The 24251-nt window shown below is 43.2% G+C and overlaps 3 protein-coding genes across 3 annotated transcripts; 2 read left to right on the top strand and 1 right to left on the bottom strand.

Annotated features, from left to right (window-relative positions):
- Window positions 1–4114: 4114 nt before the first annotated feature.
- LOC136510393 (glutathione S-transferase T3-like) lies at window positions 4115–7814 on the top strand. The gene is made up of 3 exons (XM_066504857.1): window positions 4115–4225; window positions 4481–4607; window positions 6997–7814. Exons 1-3 carry the CDS (start codon window positions 4115–4117, stop codon window positions 7812–7814), a joined length of 1056 nt encoding a protein of 351 aa, XP_066360954.1.
- A 565-nt stretch (window positions 7815–8379) lies between these two features.
- Window positions 8380–9726, top strand: LOC136510391 (uncharacterized). The gene has a single exon (XM_066504856.1). The coding sequence runs from the start codon at window positions 8380–8382 to the stop codon at window positions 9724–9726; it is 1347 nt and encodes a 448-aa protein (XP_066360953.1).
- A 10757-nt stretch (window positions 9727–20483) lies between these two features.
- On the bottom strand, window positions 20484–21193 carry LOC136514052 (uncharacterized). The gene has a single exon (XM_066508029.1). It carries the CDS (start codon window positions 21091–21093, stop codon window positions 20641–20643), a length of 453 nt encoding a protein of 150 aa, XP_066364126.1. The 5' UTR covers window positions 21094–21193; the 3' UTR covers window positions 20484–20640.
- Between the last annotated feature and the right edge of the window lie 3058 nt (window positions 21194–24251).

Raw genomic sequence — 24251 nt, 5'->3', positions numbered from 1 at the left:
AAGTTTAGTCGTGTGATGGCTACAAATGAACTGCTCTCATTGGTTGGAAAAAAGTGGGGTATTGTTTTCCATGGGAGGTGAATACTTTAAATATTATTAACATGTTTGATCAAATATTCTTTGAGAAATTTTGTGTTTCCCCTCCTTTGTTAAGATCATCCGTTGTCCATTCATTTATGTAACGTTGTTATTTTGCGTTAACTGAAGATAAAAGTAACTGAGATCAATTATGAAAGTTTAAAATTGGAAAATCATATGTTACTAAGAAATGCTTTAATGGAAGCGATGGTTATAGGGAAGAACATAACTCTGCCCAATTTCAACATGCTACAAAAAAGATTATGGAGCACATATGTATCAAGACAAATGTATTTAAACAAAGCAAGGTAGATTTATGCTAGTACTGGCAAATAGGAAAGCTGATACTATGGGCAGCTGAGAGCACTAAAGCTGGGCATATAAGGATTGCCTAATCCCATGCAAAATTTCTTTGAAGGGACATGTTGTCCTGTCCTATTAACTGAACAAAGTGATGCCCAAGTTCTTTGCAATCATCCTATATCTTCAAAAGATACTTATAGTGTTGTGCAGAGTCTAGAAACAACGTAAAAAGAAAACTGGGGGGGGGGGGGGGGGGGGGGGGGGGGGGCGGTGAGGTCAAGCTAAACCAGAACAATCCGCGCTAGTAGCTCAAAGCAAGAAAACGTATGCTAGTGACTAAGGCGCAATCCAACTGCTCTATAAAGGCTCTGCTTGTGCTATTGCCCCTTACGAAAGTCCAGGAAAGGATGGATAAGAGGATGAGTTAGGGAATCCTTAGTTGTACTGGTATTGGCCTGCCACCTAGCTATGCACTGCCACTATATATGGATTTTTGAGTTCTCAAGCCATTGTAAAAGATAGGAAGGCTTGCCATATGATCTGACAGCACAAATAGTTGCAAAGTTAATGTGGAGACAAAGTGCTAGATTTCTCTGGATTAGCTTACTGATTGATGTAGCTATAAGAAAACTGAACCTTCCATTAAACTGTAAAACCTTTTTCCAAAAATTGTGCCCTCAGCTATTCCATTTGTAGTATGCTTTTGGATAATGCATCTTCACCTGTCCGGTCCAAGCCTCTGAAAATCTGACCATATAGCCTCCAAAAAGAGGTTAAACAACTATATGGCGCTTCTACGACTCGTGCTTGGCACTCCATCGAGCACCTTGAGGGCATGCAGGACCTTGGGCTGCATCTACAAGAAAGTGCCGTGGAGAAGCTCGGGCTTCATCTCGTGGAGCTCAGGCTGCAGCTCGGGGTGAAACTTGGGCTTCACCTCATTAAGGTCAGGCTGCAGCTTGGGGATGAGATTGGGCACACCTCTTGGCGACCAGGTGCCCAGTCTATTGCATTTGTACATTGTAGGCTAATAGCTATTCATGAGTTACTATTCTGAATACTTTATTGATCATGTAATAGAAACTTATTCACGCTCATTTATACATTTGATATCTCCAGCAATGGACAGTACAACACAATTGTTTGATTAATACAATGCGTACTATAAAGGATATGGGAAGGAAGAATCGGGAAGAAAAACTCCAATTGTGAATTATCATGGCACACACCAGTACATACCTCCTTTCTACTTAATTGATTATGAATTACTATTTGTTTCAGTATTGCGTACTTAATGATTGACTTCTTTTACCTCAGGTTATTTTGCAGATACCATGTGGAAAGAATGTGTTGGATAGCAGTGTTTTGTGCCTCAGCTAGGCCCTCCTATGTTGCACACAGTGTTACGCCGCACCAGAAGCGACAAGATAGGTTAGATGGTGGTGCTTTAAGTCCTTACACCCGAATGAGAAGTCTTTTTTAGCAACTTTTACAAAAAATACTTTGGATGGTTCTGCTTCTAATATAAGTAATTTGGATAATATCTGGGAACCTAAGGACTAAGATGAATGCGAGAAGCATACTTTCTTTCCCTTGTTTTTACCATTATTACTGCAAAGGGTTTAGCACTTGAACTACGGGATTAGATATATGATGATTTGGAAGTTTTGTGAAGTTGTCATTACTGGAGAAAATACAATAGGATTACTGAGAACATGGTCACATCATACTATCATAGCAATCCTGTCCCTTGAGTCTCCTCATGCGACCTGATCATCAGGTCAGTGATGAGAAGTGTAATGACAATGAATTCAGATTTCCTAGTATGGATTCATATGCATTGCTCTCAGTAAATTGTGCAGCTCTATAGTTGTATCTCAACTCTACAATAGTTATATTGTCGTTGTCAGCATAGCCCGACATGTCAATGGTATTTTATATATGCTGAAAAGCGAAAAGGTTCAGTCTGCTAAGCTGAAACAACAATACAGCCAAGGGAAAAAATTGCATGTCATTTCTCTATGAAATGTAACAACATCCTTCCACTCCCAAATAACTGCAGAATAAAGCTTCATTCAAGAGCCTGCATGGAAACAAAGAATAAATCATGATGTATGAGAATGGAAGTGCTATAGAAATACAATGAAGAAATATTTAGCATATATCTAACTTTTGGAATTGTTGAGTCCTGCAAAAAGAAATAAATTTATTCTAATAGAATATAAATTGGTAGAACATTCGATATGCATAGATGGGTGGATTACTAAAGATGCTTTGCATTTCAGAGTCCAGAACAGGAAGGTAGCTGACCTTGTTCTTGGCATTCTGACGATCACAAGTAAATGTGACCGATAATCTGTCTTCTTACTTTGTTCAGGTCTTCTTGAGATGTGCATGTGAATTAATCACCTGGTGGCCATAGATAAAAAATAACCACATGTTACTGTAATGTCAGTGCTTACAGAGTATAATTATGTAAATAAATAATGCTTGCATGCAGGTGAGCTGGTAGCCTAGTACAGAAGTTTGGCTTTTGTAAAAAAAAAAATAGAGTGGCTATTAGGGTAAACACCTCATATTCCCACATGGATGCAATTTTCAAGAAATCTGATAGCCTTACATTTTTAGTCATAAAAACACTATATGAAGCTAGATTGAATTAACTACCATCTACATCTTAAGCATCATAGAAACCATGCTTCATCAAACATCATATCAGAAAGTTTTCAGCCCTGCAAAATTGCTAGCCATAGTCAATGGTTGTCACACCCCCTTCCGATGGAGAACTGGGAATGCAAGTTTGCGTCAAGAGCAAGGTCCCGGTGCCACTTCATCAGAGAGAGACCCAACCCAAGGTTGAGAGGGACTGGCCAATCGGATACCTCCAGGTTAGCTCCATACGCAGTGTCCCCTTGGGCTCGCATATCCTCTATAAATCAATTGTTCATGGATCACTGCAAAAATGAGAAGCAATGGAAATATTTTTTTTTGCAGATGCAACCATATAGCTCAATATTTCATCTCAGGTATACAAAAAGCATGATTCCTTCGTCCTCTCAAATATACAAAAGCATGGTTCCTTCGTGACATTGATCTACTTTGGTTAGCATTAATCTAAGAACCGCTCAAAGGGAAAACAAAATCTAAGCATAAACAGGAGAAAGAGATGGGATCAAAATCACATAACAGGTAGTTGTAACCTCTTCTACACACATTGTAGTTTTAGTTTTTGTCTGACAAACTGTCCACATGGATTGCTACTCACCAGGCAAGAAAGATGTTTGAAGTATAACACAACCAAATCAACGTGTAGAAATACTAAAAATTTCATTATCCATAAAATCTATTAATTCTTTGCAATTCTACTTTCCTCCATATGTGAAGCCTATAAGTCCAAGCACTAAGCCTATGGGGTTATCATCGATTATCTGTATCTGACATTAAGTTACAAGCCCTCTCTGAAAAATTCTTCCATCATATGTGGAGACAAAGTGCTAGATTTCTCTGGATTAGCTTACTGATTGATGTAGCTATAAGAAAACTGAACCTTCCATTAAACTATTAAACCTTTTTCCAAAAATTGTGCCCTCCATTTGTAGTATGCTTTTGGATAATGCATCTTGTCCGGTCCAAGCCTCTGAAAATCTGACCATATAGCCTCCAAAAAGAGGTTAAACAACTATATGGCGCTTCTAAGACTCGTGCTTGGCACTCCATCAAGCACATTGAGGGCATGCAGGAGCTTGGGCTGCATCTACAAGACCGTGCCGTGGAGAAGCTCGGGCTTCATCTCGTGGAGCTCAGGCTGCAGCTCGGGGTGAAACTTGGGCTTCACCTCATTAAGGTCAGGCTGCAGCTCGGGGATGAGATTGGGCGCACCTCTTGGCGACCTCGGGCTGCATCTCAGGGACGAGCGCCGCGTCTCCACGCCCTTAAAGTGCTCTGCCTGGGTAGCCCCATGTCACAGAGGCCTTGGCCGTCGAGGAGTATCTGTGCAGGAAGCCCCTGTCCGGCGAGTCCCTGAGCAGAGATGATCGGCGCAGCCATATTCAGTTGGGCGGCAAAGATCATGTGGTTACTGAAGAAATTGTGAAAGGAGGTTCAGAATGGGCGGCGGCTGAAGAAATTATGGAGGACGGTGGAGCTTGAGAATGAGCCGGCGAAGGTCCACCGGAGCCGGGCATCTAGCCAGAAGAGAGAGCAGAGGCGGCGGCGTTGGAGCCCCAGTTGTCGTCGTGGTTGGTTGGAGCGGCCCTGTGCTTGGTTGCACGCACGTGCTGCGTTGCCGGTGGATTGGACAGGAGCTGCGTCGTCTCACCGGTGAGCCTCGCTGCCGTCGCGACTCTCGCCGGTGAGCTACGCCGCCTCGCCAGTGGATCGGGCATATGCCGAGGGAGCGCGACGAGTCGATGCCTGTGGAGGTTCGCGAGCTATCGGTACGACGCCCGCACAAACCCGCAATCGGACGGCACACATCGCTCTGTCGCCATATCGAACGGTTAACGGGTTATAGTGCGACGTGGCCCGATCCACGAGCCCACTTTTGATCCAACAACGGCATGAGGAGAGGCATAATAGGTCGAAGACAAGCTCACGTCAGAGGCCATAACGGTCGTTGCCATGCCATCCTGGCATCCGCGTGCGTGGACATCCAAACACTGAAAATCACACGCGCGTGTAAAGGGATCTCTCCCCGCTAGCGCTAGTGTTATATATATATATACAATGTTCAGGTAGGTGTTAGTTAATAAGAGTTGCTTTGGAAGCTAAGCCAATGACAAAAACTTGTGACCAGCAGAGAGCTTATTGATTGAAAACTGAACAACACGCGCGCATAGTTACAACAAAGACGAGATTACTGTAACCTCGCAAGGAGAAGTATACAAAGCACTAAGCATGTACCGATCAAGAACAGAGCTAGCGTTATGCAAGCGCGCCAAGCTCACTGTCCTAGTGAGTGAAGTACACAGAGGATACACTACAATATGCTAGCGCAAAGTTCAGGGGCGTTCGGGTTACCTGATTTTTTCGGGTCGGATAATTCGGGTAATTCAAAATTCGGGTAATGAAAATTGCTACTCGATATTACCCCCGAAAAAACACTACCCGCAAATTCGGGTACCCGATAATTCGGGTTCGGGTTCGGGTATTACCCGATATACCCAAATTTACAGAAAACAACCAACTACACTAAATTTCAGTAGCGATCTATACATAATTTCAGCAGCAATTTGTATAGAATTTCAATAGCAATTTGTAGAGAATAATATATTACAGTCACTCATTCAAATAGAGAGAATTATATTCTAATAAAGTGATAAGTTAAATGGTTCAGCTAACAACACATGATAAATACAAAGACAAAAACAAATCTTTGGGTAGTTCGGGTAGTTTGGGTGCCGGAGGATATTACCCGAATTACCCAAACTAATTTCGGGTAATCAAAATCGCTATCCGAATTTGGGATCGGGTACCTCGGGTTCGGGTAATTCGGGTCCGGGTTCGGGTAATTCGGATACGGGTAATGGGTATCGGGTATTTTGCCCAGGCTTATACGGAGCACCCTCGAGAGCCACGCACCTGCCCATTGGATAATGGGGGGATTCATCTTTGATTCCACCGTCTGAAGTACTCTGCCTCTAGTGTAACTGTAGAAAGCAGAAGATCAACAGAATCAGTATATATATAAGGAAATTTATTTAATTACTTTAACAGACAGTGACGAGTTGACTTACTAGAGCCTGTCTTCAGCAGTTACTAAGGCCCTCCACAGTGTGTTGCTAAAGTGCTGCCAGGAAAGGAAAGAGAAAAAGTTAGCATCGCTCCTACCACTGTGGGAGTGCTGCCAACTCTTGAGTGAGGCCAGAAAAAAGTAGAGCGGTGAAAGTACTTGCGCCGGTTCCAACTTCTTTAAATATTATAAAGTTACTGTACAAGCAGTTGGCAGTTGAGCCTTCAAGAGGGCAACGGTCACATGACCGTTCTTTGCTTCCAGACCACTACGCTCTCCTCCCAGCACCCAGACCACTACCCAATATATACATATACAGGGGTAACACCGCAACACATACACAAGCACTCATTCAAATCTGCCTTCCACAAATTTGCCTTCCTGTGTAGACATGGACAACACTTCGTCTTTCACAAACCTGATGAATTCTGCATTCACAAGTGTTGATCCAGAAAAACAGGTTAGTCAACAGCATCATTTCCCCTCACCCCAATACCCCATGAGCTATCCACCACCACAATTTCCTCCAAATTTCCACCACCCATATCCACGAATATTCAATCATTTTGGAGCCCAGCCAAATTACCCACAGTTTTCATTCACACAAGGATATCCTGGGAGTTCGTACCAGGGTGCTGTGGGTGTGGGACAACACCCACAAGGAGGCAGTCAAGCTTCACCGGTTGGGTCCATATCCTTTTTTCAAGGTAGCCGTGCCACCGATTCGCGAGGTGATGAGAGTAGCCCGATTGGTTCAGCTTCTCCAGTGTCCCAAGAGCAGCAACTTGGTGCAGATCCTGTCGAAGTAGCAGTTTGGAGTGAGAGGAGTGAGAGCAGCCCTGATGAGTTAGAAAAGAGAGAAGGGCGTGTACATTGGGGTAAAGAAGAAAATCTACGGCTAGTAAGTGCTTGGATAAAACATTCCACAGATCCAGTTGTTGGAGTTGATAGAAGGGGAGATAGGTATTGGAAGGATGTTGCAGCAGAATACAACATGCATGCACCCAAACAACAGAGAAGAAGTGCTACTCAGTGCAAGAACCATTGGCAAAAGACTATCCCTTTTATTACGAAGTTTAATGCATGCTATGACAAGGCAAAAAGGGAGCATGGCAGTGGTGAATCTGATGATCAAGTCATAGAGAGAGCACGTGAAGAATACAAAGGAGCTGCAAAGAAAAAAAGGCCTTTTGCACTAGAATATTGGTGGAAGGCAGTGAAGGATCAGCCCAAGTGGAGTAAAGCTTACCCGATTGAAGAAATGATGAATAAGAGAAGTCGGTTGAATGAATCAGGAGCTTATACTTCTTCAAATCCAGAGAGCGAAGATGCAGACCCTTCATCAAGGTGTCGACCACTAGGGAGAAATGCAGCCAAAGCTCAACAAAAAAACAAAGGCAAGTTAGTTCATTCAGAAGACAGTATTTCAAATGATAATGTGCAGCAATTCAATGAACTTCAGTTAAGAAAAACAGCTGCTGCTGAGAAAATGGCTGAAGCAACACTTGTGCAAGCTGAAGCGGCAAAAACCAAAGCCGAGGCTGATAATAAAATGGCAGATGCAGAGAAGGACAAGACAAAGCTACAAAAAATAGAGATGTACATGGTGCTGCTTCGTACAGACACATCAGGTTATGATGAAAGAACCAAGGCAGGACATGACCAAATGTTGGCTTTATTAGCTAAGGACCTTTTTAGTTAAGTTGACTTGTACTACCCCTCTCAATTAGATGTACCTGAACTTGTATGAATGTACCTCCATTGATGTGCTATGAAGTACCAGCAATGTATCTTGTCTTATATGTATCACTATCTTTGTCACCTGCACAAATGGAATCTGATCATAACATGTCTTATATGTGTTACTATACTACTTAGTTGGTTCTAAAGCTTTCCAAAAAAAATAGTTGGTTCTAAAAGTAGCTGTTGTAAAAAACTAGCTGTCGGGTGTATTCTAGTGCAGTCCTGTTTCACATAAAAATGGGGTCATATCACATCAACTAGCTGTTGTAAAAAATAGCTGTTGGGTGTCTTCCAGTGCAGTCCTGTTTCACATAAATATGGGGTCATCTCACATCAACTAGCTGTTGAAAAAAACTAGCCGTTCTAAAAAAACTAGCTGTTGAGAACTCTCTTCTATAAAAGGAGGCCAGCAGCAGGCCTCCAACACTCTTTCAGTCAGCAGAAACTCTCCAACACTCTTGCAGCTAGCTGAAACTCTCCGACACTCTTTCAGCTAGCTGAAACTCTCCACCCCATTGGTGTCCATGGATCCAAATGGCTCAACAGAAATCCCTGAAGATTCTAATAGTAGTGTTATTATCAATCAGTTCTTTTGGGACTTCATAAATGATCCAATGGAGGCTCAGATTGAGGCACAAATTAGACGTCAGATTGAGGCACAAATTAGAGGTACGCCTACTCAATACAGGAGGTTTCAAAGAAGGCACATAGAAAGAGATCGTGGTGCTGCTAGAGATAGATTGATGTCTGATTACTTCATAGAGAATCCAGTATTCAATGATAACCAGTTTCGACGTAGGTATAGGATGAGGAGACAACTATTTCTACACATTGCACAGACTCTTAGTAATTGGTCTCCTTATTTCACGGAAAGGTGTGATGCATTTGGAAAGGTGGGCTTTTCACCCTTGCACAAATGCACTGTTGCTATGCGGATGTTAGCATATGGCACACCTGCTGATATGTGGGATGAAAATCTAAGGATTGCTGAAAGCACAACTATTGAGTGCATGAATAACTTTTGTCGAGGTGTCATTGAGTGCTTTGGTCCTACATACTTGAGAAAACCAACTAGAGAAGATATCCAACGTTTATTGCATATAGGCGAAGCTCGAGGTTTTCCAGGCATGCTGGGAAGTGTAGATTGCATGCATTGGCAATGGAGAAACTGTCCAGTGGCATGGAAGGGTCAGTATACCCGTGGAGATCAGCATGGACCTACTGTCATGTTGGAGGCTGTTGCCTCACACGACCTTTGGATATGGCATGCTTTTTTTGGTGTAGCTGGGTCAAACAATGACATCAATGTCCTCAATCGATCACCTTTGTTCACTGAAGTAGTACAAGGAAGGGCTCCTGAAGTTCATTTCACGATCAATGGCAATGAATACAACATGGGATACTACCTTGCGGATGGTATTTATCCAGAGTGGGCAACTTTTGTGAAGACAATTCATTTGCCTCAATGTAACAAGGACGCACTGTTTGCACAAAAACAAGAGGGAGCAAGAAAAGATGTGGAACGTGCTTTTGGTGTTTTGCAAGCTCGTTTTGCCATTCTGCGTAGCCCAGCACGTATGTGGCAAGTGCGATTAATGGCTGAAATCATGTATGCATGCATTATACTGCATAACATGGTTGTGGAGGATGAAAGGGATTCTTACAGAGTTCGCTATGATGAAGACTATGACAATCAGTATGACCAGGGCAGCTCACCCACACCACTGGCAGGATATGGACATGGCCCAATTCATGGATTTTCCAGGGCTCTAGAGGTAGAAGAAGATATTAGAAATAAAGATATGCACCGTCGTTTGAAGGCGGACTTAGTTGAGCATATATATCAGCGTTTTGGAGGGGGTCAACCTTGAAGGTCAATTTGTAGTAGTTTAAATGTACCAGGTTACTTGTATAATTTTTATGTAATCTGAACCTACTTGATGTATTGGTGTATCCGTTAATATATGCATGTCTCTGAAAATTTAGCACACATAGGAATTTAGCACACATTGGAGTTGGCAGGTAGGCGAGGCTCACCCTGTTCTTCTCGCAGTAGTCGATGTCGGTCCAACAACGCTCGTCGAGGACCTCGCCGGAGGGCCACCCGGGGCTGGGCACCATGGCCGAGATGGACAAGGTGACCACCACCCCGCCGCACTCCGCCAGCGTCCTTGGCCGCCCATCCGCGTCCCTTCCACCGCCGGCACCATCAACTGATTCTACAACAGCGAGCGGAGCAGGGTCGGCATGGGTGTGCGGCCGGACGGGCACGCGGCAACGGGACGCGTCGGCGCCCTTGCTCGCCTCTGCTGCCTTGTCCTCCGCATCCCAACTCACGGCTGCCTTCTCCCGTCCGCCCCGCCTCCTCTTGTGCCCCACCTCCTACCGACGACGCCAGATCCGAGCAAAGGAACACCTACAGACGCAAGATCTACGAAGGGGAGACTTTAATTGGGGAGCATGCAAATTGATTTGGGGGATTTTGCGTCCACTTTGCTGCTTCAGGAGGAACAGGAGGAGTGGGGATTTTTCCAGAGCGCGAGTGAAACGGATTGTGGGGGAAGACGATGAATATTTTATTGAAGTTGTGGGTTCCATGTACGAAGGGGCACCGGTTCTATCTTTTTACACACTACAGCTCTCTTGTCCGATGCTTAATTTACTATAGCTGGACCCACATTTTTCCTGGCCTCACTCCCACATTGTGGACGGCCTAAGTGGCTAGCACTATAGGTTGCTCTCTTTCTCCAGACAGTTGGAAAGGTTGTCATCGGAGGTTGAGCGCCATGTTGCGTGGCTCTGGCAGCAGTTGTAGAGGCAGAGCTGTGGATGGGTGGTTCTGTCTTCCAGCGCCTCCTCATCTCGTAGCTGAGGCCGCATAGTTTCTGCAGGGCTAAAAAATGCGTACTGCAGTCAGATGTTGGTGTCCAAGATGCATCGATGCGCTTCTGCCGCATCCCCTGCTTAGTGACGCCAAGAACTTGCAAGCATTTCCGTTTCCTTTAATACATTGCCGCCAACTATCATGCGTTGCAGATGGAGGAGCAGAGGAGCAAGGGACAGATGATGATACTGGAGCTCCTCCAAGATGCCTCGATGCACTTCCACCGCATCCCTTGCTCAGTGACTTGCAAGCACTGCTATTCTTTTCAACACAATGGTGCCGCCAAATGTCCAGCGATGGAGACGAGCAAGAGACTGATGACGTACTGTACCTTCGGCGTGATGATGAACGAGACGAAGAAGCACCGGCAGATGGTCCCTTCACTTGCTTCTCATTTCCCTTCCCACACTTGCTGTGATAGTGCTTTACCTTTTTGTTCCTCTTGCCGCGCGTCTTCCATTTGTTCAGATGGGCTAATGGGCTCTTTAGACATTACTTCTGGCGGAGGGTCGTCGGCAAACTTTTCCTCTTGTCGTATGCATCGATGTGCAACACCCGGATCACCGGAACAATGTCCGCAGCAGATGTCTCTAAAGACCAAGGCGCATAATTGCTGGGGGTGTTTCGCCAGCTAGAACACAATGAATATGTTCCATGAGCACACCCGAACACTGATCCCACCTTTGCAACTAGAGAAGGTCAGACCGTGCTTGTTTCAGCCTACTCACACTATCGTCATTGAATGAACTGCATCCTATGTCCTCGACAAAGGGGAACCGGATCCACGTATAAAGGGTTAGCAGACGAGAAACTAGTGTTTGTGTTACTAATGCTATCTCTTATGTTGAGTTTATTCATAGAAAATCAATAAAAAGATGTTGTATTTGTTTAGTTGGCTCAATCACAAGCTTAAAAGGTTACTCTTCACCTAAAGTAAGATGAGGTTGTTAGAGGTCAAGGTATGAAAATTCCCTATCTTTCAATTGGTTTAGTATTTGTTGACGGTTGTTAACATTGATAATAAACCGTCAATATACCCTACATATATGATTAAAATGGATCACCAACATAGGTATAGTGTTTTAAACTAACAAGTTTCACAAGTTTTGGTGATTTATTGATAGCAGGAGGATTTAATCAGAAAACAGATCATGTAGACCATATTGTCAGAGCAAATCACGATCATTCGCGACAAAACCGACTTAAAGGATCTCCAATCCACCGTCCAAGACAAACCGCTGCAAATCAACCCTAACGGATTAAGGGTGGGGCCAGCCGGCCCCACCTGTAGGCCGGCCAACCTCCCAGACCCATCTGTCGGTCTCCGCTTCGAATGACTGTTCTCCACCGTCTTTGAGAGTCCATCTTCGCTATGTATCAAGGTCGGTTCGGATCAAGGGTCGAGATGATGAGTTGCCACGGATTCATGGGCCCACAAGCTGCCTGATGACCCTATAAAAGGACCCCCATACCTCCTCCAAAAGGTACGACAATCAAGAGAAGAATAGTCCTCCGCATTAGAATATATCCTTTGTAAATAGAAAATAGTGAGATAGAGAGTGAGGGAAGAGTTTGGAGGAAGTGTCGGCCTATCGGTGCTCTTTCTAAAGCTTGTACCTTGGCGGATCTAGGTTCTACCTGAACTTGCTTCTGAGACATCTCTAGTAATTGATTTCTAATTCAAGTAAGTATTGTGTTTATATTGCTCATCAAGATCACAACTCTTTTGAGTACTTTAATCTTTGTAGCGCTCTTGGGTTAAAGTGGTAATCGTGAGTATAAGCATAGAGCTTAGACTTTCGGCTACTCGTGGATGCACCATGCATTCTGGATCGGTGGTAGATCGCGAGGGTGACAACCTCGTTGAGTCCTCTGTAGTCCACCTTTCGTCTGTAGGCCAAGTAGAACCCGGTTGCGACGGAAATAACATACTATGTTTGTGCTTTTCCTTAGTAATGTCCCTAGGTGAATAGTAGAATACATAGCTTACCTAAGTTAGTAATAAAGAATCTTAGTAGTCTTCTCTACACTCCTATTTATCCTTACCCTTGTTTCTAGCCCTGGTTAAGTTAGACTTAGTTAAACTCACATGTTTCCCTGAGTACGATATCCTAGAATACTTCCGGTGAAAGGCTACAACTGATATCCGTGCGCTTGCGGATCTTTTCTACGTGCCCCCACAGGTGTCAACAAGCTTTTCTGGCGCCGTTGTCGGGAAAATGGTTGCTATGTAAACTTCAAACCTAGCTTAACCTTGTATCCTTTATCTTTTTATAATGGAAACCACACCTATCCATCAATACGCTGCACATACGAGCGCATGCCTAAAGCAACCAAAATCATCAAAGCCTATCCTAACACCTAGCTATGAGCTGCGCCCATGTTTAATAAACATGGTCCAGGAACAATCCTTTTCGGGAAAAGGTGATGAAAATCCATACTTCCACCTACGTGAATTTGAACAAATCTGCGTATGCTTGCACATTGCTGGCATGTCGGACGAAACCTTAAGATGGAAGCTATTTCCGTTCTCTTTAATGGAAAGAGCTAAACATTAGTTTAATCAAACCATAGGAAGTATGCAAGGAGATTGGGAAGCGTTATACTCTAGCTTTTACTTATTTTTTTTCTCATCTCTTGAGTAGTCAGCCTTTGTCTAGAGGTTCTATCTTTTAAACAAAAAGAAAAAGAATCTCTTGGTGCATCATGGGCTCGTTTTAATGATCTTATTACCACTGGCCCTGACCTTGCTATTCAAGATCCCATTCTTCTTCAACACTTCTATATGGGTCTTAGTAAGGAAACTATGCAGTTTCTTGACATAACTTCAGGAGGTTCGTTCTTACATGTCTCTATCAACTTGGGGAGAAGCATTCTTGATAAAATCTTAGACAACACCCCTACACTGGTATACACGATGAATTCCCTGAAAAAGTGGAAGAGAAGCTACCAAAGGAGTAATCCCAGATAGCTAAATCTGAACCTTTGCCAAGCCCAATACAAACCTCAGCTATCCTAAATCCCGGACCACCGAAAAAGGAGGAAACGCCAATTTTGGATATTATGTTTGATTTCGAGGATGATCTTTTTGCCGAATATGGAAACACCTCAAAATATCATACTACGAGGAAACCTCAGAAGTCATCATTCTATAAAGAAACTCTTGACCCTTCCGAGGAAGCTTTCCTTGAAGAGTCTGTGAAGGAGTTAACATCCATCATAAGTAACGAATGGCTAGAAGAATCATAGCTTTTCTCTGATGTGAATCGCTTAGATTCACCTTCTTCTACTATTAGTTGCCAAATTAATGAAACTTCTTTTGATGCTCTTTATAATCCGATTTGTGGGTGTTAATGTTATGTCTACATATTTTGCTCACGCTTATTTGAAAGACATACCATTAACCCCAATAGCAAAATTTTTGAAAAATCTTTCAAGACACATCCTCCCAAGTTTGGGGATAGTTTATGTCCTCCCTATCAAGGTAAATGAAACCATGGTTAACTTGAGCTTCTACATCTTTGATATCATGTAGTTCGACCTTTTGATAGGACAACCAATTGAAAAGATTAATCCAAGAAGGACAAATAGGGAGTTTGAATATGAGTATTGGGAAGAATTTTAATCTTTCTGTACCCATCACTCGTTCTCTAAATACTGAGACTGAGATGAGCAAGACCCAATTGATGAGGTTATGGTTGCATCTTTTGATGATTTAATCAAATCTAACCCTAACGAACATGCCCACCTTTTCATTAAAGAAGACGAAGATTTTGTAGAACCTGAGCCCTTGGATGAATTGAAGGAACCACCAAAACCTCCCATTGAGTTTAAACCCCTATCTCCTGGTCTTAAATATGCTTTTCTAAATAATGATCAGGATTCTCCTGTGATCATAAGTGACAAACTCTCTCAGGAAGAAACACTCCGCTTGCTAACTGTTTTAGAAAAGCATCGCTCTACTTTTGGTTATTCGCTCCAAGACCTCAAGGGAATTAGCCCTGCTCTTTGCACACATCGCATCCCTATAGACCCAGATTCTATACCTTCTAGGGAGCCTTAGCGTAGGCTTAATAATGCAATGAGAGAGGTTGTTAAGAAAGAGGTTTTGAAACTTTTGCACGCCGGGATAATCTATCCCGTTCCTAATAGTGAGTGGGTTAGCCCTGTGCAAGTTGTGCCTAAAAAGGGAGGCATGACTGTTATAAAAAATAAAAAGAATGAATTGATCCCACAAAGAACCGTCATAGGTTGGCGGATGTGCATCGAGATTACCGAAAACTTAACAAGGCAATAAAGAAGGATCATTTTTCGTTGCCCTTCATTGATGAAATGTTGGAATGACTGGCAAATCATTATTTCTTCCGTTTCCTTGATGGGTATTCAGATTATCATCAAATCCCGATCCATCCTGATGACCAAAGCAAAATCACCTGTACATGTCCATATGGAACTTATGCTTATCATAGAATGTTTTTTGGACTGTGTAATGCTCCAGCTTCTTTCCAAAGATGCATGATGTCTATATTTTCTGATATGATTAAAGATATCATGAAAGTTTTCATGGATGATTTTTCTGTTTATAGAAAAACTTTTGATCATTGTCTTGAAAATTTAGACAAGGTTTTGAAAAGATGCGAGGAAAAGCACTTAGTCCTTAATTGGAAAAAATGTCATTTCATGATTAGAGAAGGCATAATGCTTGAACACCTGGTGTCTGAACGTGGGATTGAGGTGGACCGAGCTAAAATAGAAGTGATTGAATAGTTACCTCCTCCTGTAAATATCAGAGGGATCCATAGCTTTCTTGGTCATGCAGGATTTTACCGCCGTTTCATAAAAGACTTTTCACACATTGCTAGACCCCTTACAAACCTTTTGGCCAAGGATGCTCTTTTAAATTTGATGATGCATGCTTAAACTCTTTTGAAATTCTAAAGAAAGCACTCATCTCTGCACCAATCATTCAACCCCTGATTGGTCTTTACCTTTTGAAATTATGTGTGATGCAAGTGATTATGTTGTGGGGGCGGTTTTGGGTCAAACAAAAGAAAAGAAGTATCATGCAATTTCTTATGCTAGCAAAACTTTGATAGAACCTCAGCTTAATTATGCAACAACTGAAAAAGAGCTCCTAGCTATTGTTTTTGCTATTGATAAGTTTAGCTCTTACTTAGTAGGAGCTAAGGTGATTGTTCATACTGATCATGCTACTTTGAAATACCTGCTCACTAAAAAAGATGCTAAACCTCGGCTTATAAGATGGATTTTGCTACTCCAAGAATTTGATTTAGAAATAAAAGATAACAAGGGAGTAGAAAATTTTGTAGCTGATCTCTTGCCTAGAATGCAATTTGAAAATCCACAGGAATTACCCATCAATGATTCCCCTGAGGGACGACATGCTCTTCAAAATCATGAGCTTCGACCCCTAGTACGCGAATATTGTTAATTTTATGGTTACAAGTTATGTACCATCAGGGGAGAACAAATGAAAGCTCGTCTACGAAAGTCATCTCCACATATAGGATGAGCCGTACATCTACAGAGTCTGCGCCGACGGTCTACTCAGGAGGTTGAAAGGTCCTAATATGGCTAGAGGGGGTCTACTCCAAGAAGATGTTTGAAGAAACAATATTTCCACGCTTCAGTGTCCCAAGAATGGTGACTAGTGGCGGAGGCACTCACTTCACTGACAAAAACTTTTGCAAATACTTATCAAGACATAGGATCTGTCACAACATTGCAACTCCATATCATCCTCAAACAAGTGGCCAAGCAGAAACATCAAACAAACAAATCAAGAGCATTTTATAAAAGACGGTCAATGAGATGGGGAGTGCATGGAAGGATAGATTACCAGAAGCATTGTGGGCTTATAGAATGGCCTATAAAATATCCCTCGGATGTCACCATACTAACTCGTCTATGGGAAGACATGTCATCTACCCGTTGAGATAGAATTCAAGGCTCATTGGGCCATCAAACGATGGAACCTAGATTTTGAAGCTACAGGGACAAAGAGGAAAATGCAACCCTCCGAGCTTGAAGAATGGTGTGAAAAAAGCATATCACAACGCCAAGATATGCAAGGAGAGAACAAAGAGATGTCATGATAAGAGGCTAAAGAAGAAGGAATTCACCCTAGGTGATAAGGTATTACTTTTTAATTCTAGGGTGAAGTTATTCGGGCACAAAAAACTCTGTAGTAAATGGGAAGGACCATTCAAAGTCATAAGCACTTCGTCACATGGAGCAGTGACGCTGCAAAACGATGAAGGTACGTTATTCAAGATAAATGGTCATCGTCTTAAAGTTTTCCTAGAACCTAAAAAACCTTCAGATGACTTAGATGAAATAAATTTCATTGTTTACCTTAGATTTACATCTTAGTCCTCCTTTTTATGATACGCTGTGCAAAAATATGATTTTTCTAGGTTAGATGCACCTTAGGAGTCATCACGAAAAAGCAGACCCCGAATGACCCCAGGAGGGGGACGGTCAGCCCATTGGTCAGGCCGGCCGGCCTACCTATCAGGCCATTCCCCTCCAACCTCCCTGCTTGCGAATCTGAGATCCAATCTTCCAGATTTTCGTAGTTTTTCAGATCATGCATTTCTTTCTCGATTCGAATGAATCTATGGAAGGTTATCCAACCATGCCACCTCTCCTCCCCCTATAAAAGGAGGCCCCTGCTAGCATTCTAAGCCATCCCACAAGCCTTTCATCTCATCCAAAACTTCATAGAAGCTCTCTTCTCCAAAAGTCTCCAATGACCGAGAAGCGGATTGTCCCTTATGGGTTCAATCTAAATAAAAAATTTTGTTCATGAGGAAGTGTTAGCATTAAGCGTCCTACCACCAAAACACCTAGCTCCTGTTCCTCCCAAGGTCCCCTATGATCATGCATACTATGCTCAAGCTCTCCCGCATTCGGTGATTGCTCCACCACCTGCTCGTTTGCTGGAGAACAAGCCAAGACCGTAGGAGCGCATGTTTGGTCAGCTGGACTTGGAGCCTATCAAAGTGCCCAAAGATATCAACATCCTTCCTACTAGGACAGGCGAGACGCTAATGGAAGTTCTGACCAGTGTTCGCCTACACGGCCATGTAGACCGATTACTCAGCGTGTAATCGCTACTCGGTAGCCGAACGTGCAGTTTAGGCCATAAACGGTAGGTTACACGGGATCGCCGTGTAAACGGTAAAAAACGGCCGTGTAATCGGTCTACACGGCCGTGTAGGCGAACACTGGGTAATATTTTGAAAATAAATTATTTTCAAAATATTACCAATGTTTATGATGTGTAATAAGTACCATTAGATTAGTTGTGGAATATACTTTCATAATAAAATTATTTGAATATACAAATATTAATATTGCTTTCTACATACTTAGTCAAACTTAAAAGAGTTTGACTCCTCGATAAGCGAGATGTGCACTTATTTTGGGATGGAGGGAGTATTTTATTAGGCACTTAGGTTCTTAATTCTATATTATTGGACTAACCGTTGTTGTGTAATTCTATATTATCTATGTTATAGGAATATATACACAGGTTATTATAGTTATTTTTACAAATAAAGTAAAAACGAGTAATCCGTGTAAAACCGTGTACACGCCGTGTACACGGTCTAAACGCTACACGAGACCTCGCCGACTGTCTACCGTTTACCGTTTAGGAAAACATTGGTTCTGACCACCAAGGATGGAGACACCATCTTCGCCAAGTACCATCAAGTCAAGCCAAGGGTGAATATTGATGGAGTTCGAGCTGAGCCGGTACAAGTCAAGGTTGTGCCTCCCAAGCCGCAAGTAGAGAAGAAGAAAAGAGCGCCACCACCTCCCAAAGTATAAGAAGAGAAATGTCAAAGGATAACTGTGGGAGTGTTGCATAGGCGGTTGAATGAGCTTGCCAAGTTCACCCAAGCTTTGCTGCATAGGCTTGATACCGAGCAAACCCAATGCCTCGTTTTAGAAGATAACCTCAATATCTTGCGCCGTTATGTTGTCACCGAGCTTGAAAAGTGAAAGTTAGAGTGTTGATTGATAAGGCATGTTTAGATTGTTTGCTTTCAGTTAGATCGCTTTAGTTTAAAGAGTGTGCTAGTTAAAGTTTACTTTTCATCTTAGATTGAAAGTTGTAATAAAGTGCCTTATATGATATCAATGAAAGTTTGCTTCTATTATTATTATTTGGATATGTGTTTGTCTCCACATTTTGTGCATAAAGGAAAATAGGAAATAAGTGTGGGGAATTCCAATGTCCCAGGAACCAATATGAGATCGATTGAATGAAATCGGTTCCATATGCTTCAATTGTCGGAAGCTTACAGTATGCTCAAGTATGTACATGTCCTAACTTAGCCTTTGTTACCGGAATACTTGGCAGATATCAGAGTAATCCAGGAATAGAACACTGGAGAATGGTAAAGAAAGCTTTGCGTTATGTGCAAGGCACAAAAGGCACATATAGAGGGATATTCATATTCAGATTTCGCGGGAGATGTAGATGATAGAAAATCCACATTACGCTATGTATTCACTCTCGCAGGAGGAGCTATATCATGGAAAAGCTCAAAGCAAACCATCACTGCATCGTCTATGATGTATGTCGAGTTTATAGCATGTTATGAGGCTACGTGGCAGGTGAACTGGCTAAAGAAATTTATGCCCGGGTTGAAAGTGGTTGACGACATCCATAGACCACTCAAGTTATACTGCGATAATGAGCCAGCAGTATGTTACGCTCACAACAATAAGTCAAGTGGTGCTGCCAAACACATTGACATAAAGTTTTATGTTGTGAAAGACAAAGTCCGGGATCATTCCATTAGTCTTAAGCTTGTAAGCACAAAGAAGATGCTTGTGGATCTGCTTACAAAAGGCTTACCGCCCAATGTGTTCAGAGAACACTTAGCCGGCATGGATTTATGGAAAAGTCTATGATCCCTGGACAAGAAGGGCCTAGTTGAGAATCTGTTTTAAAACAGAGAGGTATATTGTAGCTGTTAATCTGACGGTACTAACCGTTATGATGAGGCACGCTCTATGCACTAATCTGAGATAAAACGGGGAAAATATGTAAGTGTTTAAGTTTTAAGTTAAAATCAAGAGAGAGAATATAAGGTTGATCTCCTCCCGACTCAGTCCAACGACCGAGCCGGGGACTTGATCCGCGCCCTGATCGGGGGCACCCAGCCGAACCTTGGCTGGTGGCCCCCCGTCGCGCAGCGCTATAAAGAGAAGGTAGGGGCTAGGGCACTTGGTATGAGGTTCACCGCAGCCGCCACAAACCCACCTACAACCCTAATCCGATCTAAGGGAGCGCTGTAGGCGACGGGATGCTCTACTACCGCCTTCATCGACTCCCTCTCGTCGCCACCGGACACCGCCAGGATGTCACCGCCACCAGACATCACCATGGACAGCTCTTCCTCCACCAAGCCCGATGGTCAGCTACATCTACATCCCCCCCTCTCTCTCTCCCTCTCTCTAGTCCACTGTTAGGTAATTTTATCCCAAATAGACTTGAATCCATCCGCACATCTACACCTAGATGGTCCTAAGGACCTAACAATTTGATACCCACTACCCACTGTAGGTGTGGCAGTAACATCCATCATCCAATCCATGGATGTGGGGTAAATAAGGGAGAGTAAACTCTTCCCTTAAAAGCGCATGCCCTAGGAGAGCATGTGCCCTCAAGGCAAAAAAAAAAAAAAAAAAAAAAAACTGCGTTCGTGTAAATAAGACTGTAGCTTTTATTCAACCAGAAGACAAGTACAGGCACACAAACGTGCATATCACCTGACAGTAAGTAATTACTAGAGTATGATCTTCTTCAATGCTCTGATGGAGACTCGACGCCTGGCTCCATGCGTGTACTCCCGCTACCTAATTAGACCTTCACGATGCTTGCTTTTCCGTTCTTCTTCTTCTTCACCTTGAGGCGGATTTTACGGGGCGAGGCCTCGCCGCCGTCCGCTGGGCCGGACGACATGGATGCTGCTGCAGCAGCAGCTTCGTCCTCGGGCTTGGGCTCGTTGAGGCGCTTCATGAGCAGCTCGGGCACCACCCAGTTGGACACGAAGTAGAAGAGCAGCATGAGAGCACTGACCGGGACGAGCGAGGAGACGTCGCCGGTGTCGGAGGGCGAGCCGGGCACCAGCTTGGGGCTGAGGATCTCGCTGATGACCTCCGCCGACGGCAGAGCCCGGATCCTGCCGGTGCACGGCTGCCGGCGCGGCATGGCCGCCGCTCCTCCTCCCCTCCGCCGCTGGCCATGCGCGGGAGTAGCAGCAGCAGCAGCTGGACATTGCAGGAAGTGGGAGGTGAGCGCAGCCGTCTCCATGGATAACGAAGAAGATATTTTTTTTTAGCTACTGAATGAGGAGTGAGCCTGAGCGAGCACGCAGGGGGATGGATGGATTTTTGAGCGAGAGATTCTGCTGCGCGCCTTATCTGCTACTCTAGTGCTCTACCCGGCTTTTTTGTTGTTGTGCTTTGTAGCTGGCTAGCTGCTGTCAACGTCAAAGCCTGCCCAAGCATTTTCTAATCCAAGCAATTTCCGGTCCAGCATCTGATCCGTCTGTGGGCCATTTCAATCGAGCTAAATCCCCATTTGGAACCTACCAGTTTCATTATTGGGCTTCAAAAATAAACTGTACATTTTCTTCCATCCATTAGTTATTAGCCAGAATAAGTCGGCCGTTTTAACTAAAAAATTAACAAAAGTGTTCATTCCCTCGAAAATAAAATAAACTGTTAATTAAGTGTAGCTATGAATATTTTTCTGTCTCTTCCGGGATGAATTATATATCTTTTATTCCCGTGAAAGAAATTACGGTGTATGACTAATTAACTATAACTATCCTTTTCTTTTCGGGGACAAACTATCCTTTATTTTTCATTGTCTGCTAGTGCAACGAGGCCTGCCCGCTGACACGCGCGGACGACGGCAAGCACGCGTTCTGGGACGCCACGCCATCCAATCCACCACACGGAGCAGGAGCACCCCCACCGCTTCATCGCCGACCGGGAGATGGATGAACACTGCGGCGTGTTTGGTTGGCATCATGGCCTGGTAGTGCCGGCTAAGCGGCCCAATCCAACTCCAGACGTCGTCTAATCAAACGTCTGAGATAGTTGTCTTAGCCAGACAAGTTTCTCAGTCCGTGAAAAAACAAACACGCCCTAGGTGCTCCAGTAAAAATAATGGAAGCATGATCATTAATTCATTATCAAATTAAACAACACTAAATCAATCCGTGAATCGAGAGATGCGGATGTTCAACCATTTGCTGCAAGAGTAAAGGAACCTACTAGGCTACTACATATGACGTATACAGGTATTGAGGGTATTTGAACCGACCCTGGAACCTTCAATAATAATAAAATACATATTTCTGCCATTATACTGTTGATGTAATTTCCATTACAAACAAAATTTATTCTGGATAGAGTATCTCTTAAAGTCTTTTAAACTTACTCTAAATTATTGTTTGGAGAGCCATTTGAATAAAAATCATTCCCCTATATATCTTTTCATCCTCCAACGGCTCTTCTACATCTTATATAGACTTTAGAGAGCTAACTCTGCTCTCCATCTTTAGCTAGTACTACGTCAGAATTGCACTTTACTGCCGGTTCAAAATACTCCATCACTACCGGATTTTGAACCGGCACAACCATACCGGCAGTGACGAGAGTAAGCTATCACTGTTGGTTCTTACAAACCGGCAGTTCTTTACATAGCCGGCAGCGTTCAGTTCCACCAACACTGCCGGTTCATAAGGCCACCCGGTAGAGTTCATTTCCACCAACACTGTCGGTTTATGTTTGAACCGGCAGTGTTGTCGTAAACATCACTGCCGGTTTGTGGCAAGAACCAGCAGTGATGGCTAAGACAACGCTGCCGGTTTGTGGCTCCAACCGGCAGTGCCATCACTGCCGGTTTGTTGCTAACCGGCAGTGATGTTTACGATAACACTGCCGGTTTCCTGCTGACCGGTAGTGATGTCACGTTCATATTTTATTGTTTTATAATTTATTTTAATTTATATTTTTTTGTGGAATCGGGTTTCGCTTTATATACACTACTTAGACGACAGGTCCATCAATATTAAACATTACAAATGTTACGGTTACAGTTCAAATATTTTTATCAAGATCTCGATCCCTCAAAATAAAAAAGAAATATTCTTGGACTTCACATATTGTGCAATGCTTCTCGGACTTCTTACAATAATCTGGCGAGCCGCTCTGGACTATACTGGTCCTTGAACTTCACGGATTATGCAATGGAAAATACTCCATCTTTTTCCAATACCTCGGCTAAGATGAATTTTGCCAGCTCCGATTGCAGCGCGACGATCTCCATGTCTAACAGCCTTTCGTGGTTATATTTCTTGCGCTGTCGTTCAAAAAAGATGATTATATTTTGCAGTTGTAGGCTAGAAGTATGTGGGTTTTATTCTACATCTTGAATTCGTCGAAAACAGCGATCAATCTCTGTTTCAGGTCTTCCACGTCACATCCATGGAGGCCTAGACATGTCTTCTCATTGACTCGCAAGGGGTCCAAGAAGCCTATGTTCTCCCATTTACTTTTTAGAATGCAAAATTTTGCTATACATCTACATAAAATCATGGGAAGTGCTCAAAAGTTAACAATTTATGTCCCGAGAGAGTAGTTAATTGTAATATCGTGCGTGTAGGGTACTTACATAGTCCACAGCGTCAATATTTGTGTATCGAGAGAGTGTTTCTGGTATAGATGGAACAAGCACTCCCACTCGACATCGAATTTCTCTTCTTCAGGATAATTAAAAACATGTGGCGAACTGATAATAACCTCAAAACCAAAGTCCTCCGTCTCTGTTGTTTGAGCCATGTAATATTCATACAACCAGGGCATATATGTTGTCAAATTTTTATACTCGTGATCAGGATCCAAAAGATTGCCCCTTTCATACTTCATTGCCGGTGTTGTCGTCCCTTGTACATCATAATAGATGGTCGCATCCTCTTCCATGGTTAATTCGGGGTTGTCTTCGACGAACTTCTGTATCTTCCTTAAATCTTCATTGTGTATTTCATCGGCTCTTGTTGTAGCGTACTGATTCTGTGTTTTTCTTTCTAATTCGGACTTCAACAAAAACGGAGGCAGTGAGGCACAGAGATTGAAGAAACTAATACAATCTTCCTTTGAGATGTGTGCTGTAAATTTTCCTTCCATCAAGTTTGTAATGCTGCCACTGAACGACCTTTTTTCTTTTTTGTTGGTCCACTTTGAGAGCATTAGCGACCGAATCCAAGGACCTTTTCTGCGACTGCGAGGATGTCCTTGATCTTATTTTGGGCTGAGGTGGAGGAGGAGGAGGATGACGACGAGAATTCTGTTTTCCCGGGGCTAATGAAGATGGAGGAGGAGGAGGAGGAGGAGGAGGAGGAGGAGGAGTCTCTTTTCTCGGGACTGATAAAGATGGAGTCAGACGAGGAGGAATAGAAG

This window comes from Miscanthus floridulus, chromosome 16 (genome assembly GCF_019320115.1).
Source record: "Miscanthus floridulus cultivar M001 chromosome 16, ASM1932011v1, whole genome shotgun sequence".
Classification (NCBI taxonomy): domain Eukaryota; kingdom Viridiplantae; phylum Streptophyta; class Magnoliopsida; order Poales; family Poaceae; genus Miscanthus; species Miscanthus floridulus.
This window is presented reverse-complemented; position numbering and strand designations above follow the sequence as displayed.